The 10,421-nt window shown below is 29.6% G+C and overlaps 3 protein-coding genes across 3 annotated transcripts; 1 reads left to right on the forward strand and 2 right to left on the reverse strand.

Moving 5' to 3' along the window:
• Positions 1–1,416: 1,416 nt before the first annotated feature.
• Positions 1,417–2,363, reverse strand: Tsp_08217 (hypothetical protein). The gene is made up of 3 exons (XM_003373578.1): positions 2,327–2,363; positions 1,639–2,012; positions 1,417–1,503 (listed from the first exon to the last, which is right to left on the reverse strand). Exons 1-3 carry the CDS (start codon positions 2,361–2,363, stop codon positions 1,417–1,419), a joined length of 498 nt encoding a protein of 165 aa, XP_003373626.1.
• A 1,869-nt stretch (positions 2,364–4,232) lies between these two features.
• Positions 4,233–6,109, reverse strand: Tsp_08218 (putative 30S ribosomal protein S20). Its single transcript, XM_003373579.1, has 5 exons — positions 6,010–6,109; positions 4,799–4,870; positions 4,690–4,730; positions 4,395–4,601; positions 4,233–4,244 (listed from the first exon to the last, which is right to left on the reverse strand). Exons 1-5 carry the CDS (start codon positions 6,107–6,109, stop codon positions 4,233–4,235), a joined length of 432 nt encoding a protein of 143 aa, XP_003373627.1.
• Positions 6,110–7,410: 1,301 nt separating this feature from the next.
• On the forward strand, positions 7,411–7,903 carry Tsp_08219 (hypothetical protein). The gene is made up of 2 exons (XM_003373580.1): positions 7,411–7,574; positions 7,804–7,903. The coding sequence occupies exons 1-2, from the start codon at positions 7,411–7,413 to the stop codon at positions 7,901–7,903; spliced, it is 264 nt and encodes an 87-aa protein (XP_003373628.1).
• The last annotated feature ends 2,518 nt before the right edge of the window (positions 7,904–10,421 follow it).

Here is a 10,421-nt window from a genome sequence, read left to right on the forward strand (position 1 = left end):
TCACTTTCATCTCCTTTTGAAATTTCACTGCATATTGCTATACGATAGTGAATTGGTTAAGGCTTCGCGCGCGCGTGATTAGGGTTTCCTGATTTTTGAAAATAATGCATCAAGCACATGAAGGGATGTTTTTCAACCGTGTACTAACTAGCAAATAAAATTTTTCCAATGCTTATCATTTATACAAGGTAAAAGTTTTATTTTTGAACGTGATTTTCCAATTACAACAACAATAACACTAATACATTACTACACAAATATTGTACAGTGTAATTTTTAAAGTCACATAAAGGTGTGCCATCATTTATTTCACTTTGGACAAACTTTAATAAGCATTAATCGCATCAATTCGAACGTTAAGTCTGATTTAATTGACCAAGTCAATAAGTTAAAATGATTTATCTAAAAAAAATCGATCCAATTGCTAAATTTGTTAGTCAGAGTGTAAAGTTTATCATCATTGCACGACTGTTGTTTTCAAACCGTCTCCAACCGAGAAGTATAGAACGGTAAATTGAAGGAATAGGCACAAAATATATATATATATTAATACTTCAATCAATCATTTAAATTAAATTAAATTAAATTAAATTAATAAACTGCATATTTGTTTTTCACACTCAACTTCACATTTAGTTTTAAATTCAAAAGTATTACATTGAAATATTTGAAATAATATATTGCATTCGTATTATTGTAAATTTATGCATCGTTGCAATTGGAAATTTAAAAACTTGTTGTGAATTTAAAAAAATGTAAATTTTGAAACAATATTATAATTTAAAATGATTAATGTTGTTGTCTGTTTGTTAGGGATATTTCAACTGGCAGTGCTCAAGTAGAGGGGGGGGGGAAATTTTTGTAGAACATATAGTATTATTAAGGGGAAGAAAACTTATTACAACTTACCACGTTGGAGAAGGAAAATAAAAAAGATGGCAGATGGCTAAACACAGCTTATTTCAGCTTTAAGATAAATCAAACGAGCGGTAGACAGTGCCAGGCAAAATCTAGCCGATTGCATAAGCTAGCTAAGCGCTACGTCAAAATTTATCTGTCTCCAGCTATTAATCGTAGAGATGACAAGTCAGCTAACTAACGAATACGCAAGTCAGTTCACGACGTAGTGCCGAGTGCATGATTGAGAGCTTTTTTTACGACGTGTGTAAATTACTTGTGGCGAAAATTGATCACTTTACTTTTTTAAAGAATAGAAGAGGCTGCACAGATACAATGAAGTCGCTTTTGCCTCGTCTGACATGTTCACACGATGAGATTTACTTCACCTACTTACTAACTAGCCTAGCCAATACTGTTTCACCATTAATATGAAAAATCATCATGCTAAACAAAACTCTTCTTAGTCATTTTTAAAAAAGCAAAATCCACCGCAACCCAATCACCACAGTCCAAACGTCACCAACAGTCTCCTCCTACTCCACTGAAATGCCGCGGCACAACTGACTGACTACCCACATTTTTAATAACCGCAATATTTTCCTGCTTTGAAACAAAAAATTTTTAAGTTTTTTTTCTATATACTGTTGCCCATTATTTATTTTAAATGCGCGCAAAAATTGGTGCATTACCTCTTGCAGCTATTTTCTAATGTGCCTAAAGTGAATTGATCACACTTACCGCTGCACACAGTTTGCACGAAAAGCGACGTAAATTTGCCGTAATACATGCCGGAGTTGAACTGATATTTCCAAAAGCAGTCATAGCTCGCAAATTATTTCCATAATGGGACAGTTGCATCGGCGTTGGAATCAACGACGGAGCTTGGTATCCAGCGTGAGACATTGATGTATAAAACAACGGTGAAGGTACTGGACGTGGACTTCCACTGCCAGTTGAATTGCTTTGAGTGCGACACAAATTAGACGCCACCGGTGATGGATAAATGCCACTACCGCCAACTGGAACTACTGAATTTACGCCAAATCCTGATACAGGCAATGCCAATGGCATAGAAGTGGAAGATTCAACATTTACATCTCCTTGATAATTGTCTAAATGTTATTTATTTTTATATCATTCTGCATACAACAAGCATGAAATCATTTTTGTGTGAAGTAAATTTCAAAGAACTTTTCATGTTCATAATTAAAAGTTCAAATAATGGAAACTTCGACATTCAGATATTTTATCGTTTTGGTAAGTTGTTTTTTCTGAAAACTTTTAAAATTTCTGTTCAACATATATTGTGTATATTATACATGAGCGAATAATAATGATAATCTCGAATAGTTTATATACATTCAAAAAAGCTATTTCATTAAATTAAGCAAAAATTCGATAACATGATTGTAATGAAACATAAAACCTTCTACCAACACGTAACACGCAACATTATTATTCATACTTAATTTATAATATTTACAGTAGTCATTTGCACTTCAACTGTACAAGCAAATTGCCGCAATATGTCTAACAAATTGGGTATATTTTTGTGAATTCTGTTCAATCAGCAGTGCAATTGTGCAGTTTAAAATTTTGTGCAAATTTAATAATTAACAGAATGAAAAAAATGGTCCAAATTGATTTTTGTAAAAATTCACTGACTCTTCAATAATATTGAGTGTAATTTGAAAAACAAAAACGGAACTCCCAGCTGACTGAATGCAGACTGAAATACGTTACTTTGTTTTACAGTGCATTTTATCATTACAGTATATGATAAATTATTCATCTCAATACTACATTAAACAAATTGATAATGTAAATGTTTTTCAACTGTAATCTCGAGAAATGTATTTTTGTGTTGTTGTGTTGTTTACGAAGAATTGGTTTTTTATTAAAAAGTTTTTGGTGTGAAAATATCTTTTGCAATAATAGGTAAATCGTGCACTTATAAAGGCAATAAATATTCAAACGAACGATATCAATCACCAGTTTGAACAGATGACGTAAGAAATCTTTAAAATCAATCAATCAGCCAATCATTTAATCAATCAATCAATCAGTCAACATAAGTTTCAAAAGCAACCAATTTTTAAATTAAAATTCTCTACTGAAATCAAAAAACAAAATTAAAAAAAATAAACAACACTGAATAATGCAACTTACACATGCATTTATTTATTTATTTTTATTTATTTATATACTTTTCACAATTCTTTATTTTGACCATAGGTTACTGTTTTATAGTATTTATGTTTTGAGAGTAATAAGAAATACAGCAATTTAAATAATGTATTTATTTGTTAGCTCCGCTTTTAAATAAATGACCACACAATTGGCACTTAATGAACAATATAGCCAAAAGTATTTTGTATTTCTTAGTATTTATTGTTTCATCTTCATAATATGATAAAATACACTTATTCACCAAATTTATCTGGAAACCTGTAAATCATTAATAAAATAATAAAGTTCAAAGAAAATTTACATGTAACGCTTTATATGCTGAAAGAAAATAAATTACCGAGACATGGAAATTATTTCACATTTGATAAAAAGTTTTATTTCATCAAAGTGTTGGAAAAAGTAAAACATTTTCAGCTAATTTAAAACTCAAGCAGTGTATGTTTTAACTGATTTAAAAACTAAAATAATTATTATTTCTAGTAAAAGTTTTGCTTGATTTATAATCACTGTTGATTTAATGCATAAGAAAGATTAAAATGGAACGACAAACAAGGAAATCATGAGATAATTATTGCTTATTTTAGCATAAAGAGATAATCCAAAGGTAGGAGTAAAGCAATTTGAATTTCTTTATACAGTATGCATCTGTTTATCAATTATCAAACGATTAGAACAGTAATCCACCAATTTGTTTATTTTGAAATATCAACTTTTAACAAATAGCATTGAAATATGCAAAAGTAGAAGCAACAAAGTCTCTTTCATGCAACAGAAAAAAATCTACTCCTCTTCAGCATATGAAATTGTAAGTACGATTAGTTTTCAATTTTCATTTGTTTGGTATTGAAAATTCTTCACAGTTTATATCACATAATAATACTGATACAATTTACTTCAAATGATTTACATAATGTTTAAATTTATAGATGGTTTCAGTTAATTTAAACGTTTTCTAAACTAATTATAACCACTTAACCATTTAACAAGTACACATTGCAAAAAATAAATGTATCAAAGTTTTGTTTGCAAGCTTTTATATTTAGCGAATTATTTAAGTTTATGCAACTATTTTTCTGTCTTGACTGATAATTTCTTGCTTGCATTGCGGCAGCTTGAACAGAAATGTAATAATCTTCGATTAATTAAATTAAAAACTGAAAAAATACTTTTTATTGTCTTAAAAATATTCTGAGATGAATTTATTCTTTTCTTAATATTAACATAAAATATTATTTTTCACATCAATACAGATTTGAATAATTCGTTCATAAGATCAAGTGTAAAATGTTAATACTACTGAAAACGGGAATCTTTTTGCCTTGATTAACTCCTCTACTACAATTCTGTTTTGCAACAGCAATATTTATTTTGCGCAAGCGAGCAATGTAATTTGCATTTTGCACTGACATTTGCATACGCATAAATGAGTACTCGCTATTTTTCTTAGTAGACGTTACATTGCTAATGAATACTTTTACTTTACTTTGGGAACATGCATCTTTATGCTTAATCTTAAAATTATCTTAAATTAAAAATGCAAGCACAAGCATGCGTTTACATTTAGTAAAAAGTTTTTATAAAGAAAATACAAAAAAAAACTTTTTTCAATGATGGTATACTGTATAGTTGGATATTTATGACTTGAACCTATTTTGTTGTACAATTTTTTAAAATACAGCATATATATGTAACAGTTATTCAATCATACCTCTTGATTGTTGCAGGTTTACTGAATTTTCATTTCCATTTATCATCGCCATTGTATTTTTTTGAACTTTATCTAAAATAGTATTTTATTAAAACAGATTTAGTAGACTAGCAAGTTGAAATATCGAAACGACTAAAACATGAAGGAATTTTTAATTTCAAATATAGCAAAAATACTCGTTTGGTTTTCCAAAAAAATACAATTTAAAAAACTGCAAGTTGTCAATATTAGTAGCCAGCATTTTGAATGCATGTTGCAAAAGTGTATGAAAAAAGTTTGATTTGTAAATAAACGTTTGAAAACTCAGCAACTTTTAAGCTTCAATGTTGAACAAAGTTTTCACCCTTCTCCACTAGTGGTCAAAGAATGACTATATAAACAAGGTATAAAAGCAATTATACTAACAAAAATTTTATTTCTTACTAAAATTGCAACAGAGAATGCTGTTTCGTTTGAAAGTGAAAAATATTTACATTTTTCGATTATGATAAAGCATGCTGAATCTTTTTTTATACAATTTCTATAAATACATTAAATTGTGTATTCTTTCTTTTTCAATCCAAAGTTTCACAAAATGAATGATATCAGTAGTTTCTTTTTCAATTTTACAAAAATATGAAAAACTCTTTCATCCAGTTCCCATGTCTCACTGATAAAAGAAAAGTGCAATTACTATGCAAAAATCGTATATTCAATTTTAGAATGGCTAAAAATAAAACACATGGAAATGTATATAAATAAATATATATAAATGTATATATATATATATATATATATACATGTGGGCAGCAAATGAAACTCAGACATTGCAAACGCATGTATCAGTAACATTCAGATATAAAAGCTTCTATTGATAAATTTGAAACATAAGAGAGAAAACATTTTCGTATTTCACAACTATGAAAGATTGATCTTACTTCCGCATATTGCAAGGTTACTTCCGAGTTAGCCTTAAAGAAAATGGTAGACAGAATTTCAGATAATTTCTGCAAAATCCACCTCATTTATTTGCGATTATATTTCATCCTGGCACTGCACATGTCAGTGCCTTTGTCTTCATGTGAAAAAGATTTCTCTTCTTTTTCATTGAATACTATTTTTATTCTTGTCTAGAAAATTAATCACAATTTTGACAGTTCAGCATGAAGCAAGCTGACAGACAATAGGTTCATACTAAAGAAGCGGCTACTTCCGCATTCAAAATTTTTCACCTGTGAAAGCTGTTGTCTTTTTAGTCAGATGAGTGACTGAATTTTTAAAAAATGTACAATGCGTATCCACCATTAATACACTAGCATAGAAGAAAGCCATGAATCATTTCTAACTATCCGTAAAGACTCTGGCTCTTTTTAATTAACTGATCACATGTTGCTTTTGTTTACTGAAACTGTTAAATTTAAAAGTAACTTGATTGGATAGTAACACTTTTAAAAAATGATTTTCCATGCTTGAATGTCAAGCCTTTATCTAATGATCTTATTACATAAAAGTTTTCTGCCTAATTCCTCATCTCCAATTTTGGTGTTTAAATTATTTTGTAATGCTTCTTTGAAATTAATACTGAAAGAATTTAAAATTATTTTACAACATGGAATAACTTCTACTCGATTAATTTATATGTAATAAAACATCATATATATATACATACATATATATGATATACATAGATGCATACATACATACATACATATATATATATATATGTATGTATGTATGTATGTATATGTAATGCAATTTATTTATGAACTTTACAATTTTTGACACTTTACATAATAAGTTTGATATTTTCATTGTTACAATTCAAATGTCTCAACTACCTTTTACTAAATTTGGCCAAGTTGTTACAGCATCATAACATATTTATTATGTTACTTCCTGCAATCATTATATTGCTGAAATATTTTACTAAAGTTTAAAAAAACTGCTTTTAGAGTTGTGAAATTTAACACACTCTTAATGAAATTATTATCAGCATGCATGCGTACAAGCAGTGGCAAAGCTTCAAATACACTTGAATTTAAATTTGTTAATTGTCTAAATGTTATTTATTTTTATATCATTGTATAGCATTATTATAGCAATATTTAACAAAATGTGCAAAGGAACAACAACACATTGTAAGAACATTTATGCATCTTTGGAAGAAAAAAGTAAAGTTACTTCTTCTTAAAAAACCACAAAGCAAACAGCTTCATATCTTTAACTTTAAAAGTCATCAAATGTTGGTTACAGTCATTATCAGTATAAAAAATACAAAAACGTTCAAAATTATCAATTTAACAAATAAAAAAGAATAAATTTGTTTAATTTATACGTTTTTTCACATTGAAGCTTACCTGACTTGTTGAAAAGAAAAAGTGTTTGTGATATGAACGTGGCTGTACCAGTCAGTCCGCTTATGCTAGATACTCTGAAAAAGTAAAAAAAGTATGATCATAAATCAAGCCTATTTATTCAAGCTGTCATGAAATTTTTCTCAGCAAGCACATACTGTGTTCATGTGACATATATCAATAAGGTAAAAAAGCACAAGCACCTCCTCCTCATTCTCTTAGCAATCCATTATAAACTACTTTTTTAAAGAAGATGCTGTAATGAGTGAAGTATAAAAAATGTTTATATATTTATTGAAGCGTCGAAGGATTATAAAAATTGAAATGAAACCAATATGTTGGTTTGTTTCGATAGTTCAGTTGTTCATAAAAACAATTCTGTTTGGCTTACTGAAATTATTTATCGTTATTCTTGCTGTCGTAAAATTCAGAGAAAGAGTGAGGTGAGAACAGACAGAGAGAAGTTAAAAGAAGTGAAACACTAGCAATAAATGCATGCGATTGGCTTCATCAACCAATCACAAGCGGTGTTCACTCCAACGCCGGAAATTTTAGAAAAAGCGAAGATGTTGGAAGCCAGCAGTGCAATAGGAGGAAGTTGTGAAATTCTTATTCCTTAAAAAAGTTACAGAATACTTTTATACAAGTGATATGCATTATTATTTTATGCAGAACACCTGTAGGCGTGGATTCTGTACAGAGAAGCATAAACGGGAAGAATTCGGGGTCAAAAGCAATCACGCACAACATGCCAACAGGCAACAAAGAATAAAAGCAAAATTTAAACGTGCAGACAATTTGCGTCTAGCCAGCTTTGAAATTTTTTTACAATGCATTCACATTTGGAAATATTGCAACTTATTTTTGCTGATGTAAAGCAGAAAGTTCTTACGTGTATTTCGAGGTTCTTTTTTTCCAAACGGATGCTTCACTCAGCTATGCACACTTCCGTCCACTACCGAATCGTTCTTCTTTACGATGTTCACTTATTATAATCTCCAAATGAATAATAATGCGCCACTTATTTATTTATTTATTTTATTATTAAATTTGTTCAATAAGAAAGTTTTTATCAATTTTTTACCAACCTATGCATGCATGCAAATCAGCTGCTCTCAGTGCGTCTGTTCGTCGATTCTGTTAAGCAGATTTTGTATTTTTACTTTGAAATTTTCAAATTAACTATTCAAATAGATATTTAGCTAATATTTTACCGTTCGGAGAATATTTATGGATAATTAAAAAATCTGTATGTTATACAAAAGTGAACATCTCACCATTATTTTAGGATTCTTACAAAATAAATAGCATGCACAGAAAGCAGAAGCGATTTCGAAATTTCCACATGATCGCAGTTTGTGTTTCTTAGAGTAATTAATCATTATGAATCGAATGAATTATTAAAATAAAACAATGGAATTTCATTGCAGAATTGTTTTGCAGAATGTATTTCTTTTTACTACAGAGAATAAATAATGTAAAGATTGAATAATAAATAGAGCATCCGCTAATCCTGGTTTAAGTTATTTGTGATCAAACTTATATGCTTTGAATGTTTCCAAATTGTTTTGCGTACAATATTTTGCTGAACTGTCAATTTCTTTAGCAATGTTTTTATTTCATATACACTGACAACATGATTAATAAAAAAAAAGAATTCTTTCGAGCATTTCAGAACACCAATTATTACGCTTCAGAATGGATTGTAAAAGGTTAATAAGGTTGCAGTTTTATTTGCATTTGTAATGCAAAGTAGAGCAGAATTAGCATTGCAAATTGAATTATTATATGAATATAATGGTCAAAGTAAAGTCAATGCTTATTTATTTGAAGTATCATTTCTAACGAAAAGCTGACTGACAACTTAGTTTGCATGCACCTTTAAAATACACAAACTGTACTTTAAAATTAGCATCTGCAGAGTTTATTTTTGGAACGTGAAAATGATTTGAAATTTTCAGGAAAAAATATATTCTTTACAGAATATGCAACATTCCTTTTTTGGCGTGTGATTGAAATCAACAATTTTATATAATAGATGGTCTGTCACCATGACAATCAATGAATGGTTTTGACAATCGTTGCTAGTGATGTTTGGAGAGATATTTTTTGTTGAAAACAAGATCAGTTTGTTGACAGAGTCAGAATTCAAACTGATCAAAATTATGGCTTACCGATCAATGAGTAAGCACAACCAATGAGGTGTAGAATATAAGCTCTGCCGTAAAGTGTAAAAGCAATTCTTTCCACCTGTTCAAAATAGTGTAATTTTAAGATTTGAATATTTTATTGAAAAATTAAAAATCAACTCTTTTTTTTTATTAATCACAACTTTGCAAATGCAAGTTGAAAATTTGCAAAGCTATTAACATTTTAATGCTTGTTGGAGAGATGATGGTGAACACTCCCAGAGTTTTGGAAATTTGAATTGGTTTGTTGAATTGCCTTTCGAATTTGCTGCATTTTGCGAGACATTTTGCAATGACGAGCCGACTGGTCAGGCTTCATTTATTCGGCAATTGATGCTTTGACGGCCTCATTTATTTGCTACACTCTCCTACTCCGCCTTGCTTGTAACTGCTTGCTGGCAGACTGACAAGCCGAGCTGCCCAGCACCTGCCGCAAAGAGATTTTTTTCAAACTCTTTTTTTGCTTGCTTGCTTCGTGCAAGATGATGAAATTAACTTCTCAGACGTCAGTTTTTGCTGTTGTTTACGTTCACGCTTTGACCATTTTGCCAAATTTGTCCGAATATGTTTTACACAGGCTCAACTGTGGAGCATCTTTCAAACTATATCAAATGACATTAAACTTAATTTTGCTTGATAACAGGCTGGCAATCTATGAAACGATTGTAACAATTGTTGTTTTGCTTTCATTTGAAAATAATTTTCAAATCTTGGAAAATTTTTTTTATAGCAAATCAATTCTTTCGAATATTCCATTTCTAAGTTAATTATAACTTGAAAATCAAAACTTGAAGTAAATTTTACATCGCATACAGTGTTTAAACATGCTTGAAATATGTTTATTTTAAGATGTGCATGATAATAGTCAAAGGTCAGAGTAGCGAATAATTTGCGTATTCAATCTATAGAGGCATAACAATTTCATCTCTTATCTGAAATGAATTTTCGTAAGTGTTCATTTTGCTAAACAGAATTTCCACACACCGATCGTGATGAATGTTACATGCGCCGCGAATTCTTCTTATCATTTATACATGTTTCAAATTCTCTTTTTCAATAATTAACTGAGAAAAGTGCCAGCTCACAGTTTCGTCTACCCAA

This window comes from Trichinella spiralis (genome assembly GCF_000181795.1).
Source record: "Trichinella spiralis strain ISS 195 chromosome Unknown Scfld6, whole genome shotgun sequence".
NCBI classification, from domain to species: Eukaryota; Metazoa; Nematoda; class Enoplea; order Trichinellida; family Trichinellidae; genus Trichinella; species Trichinella spiralis.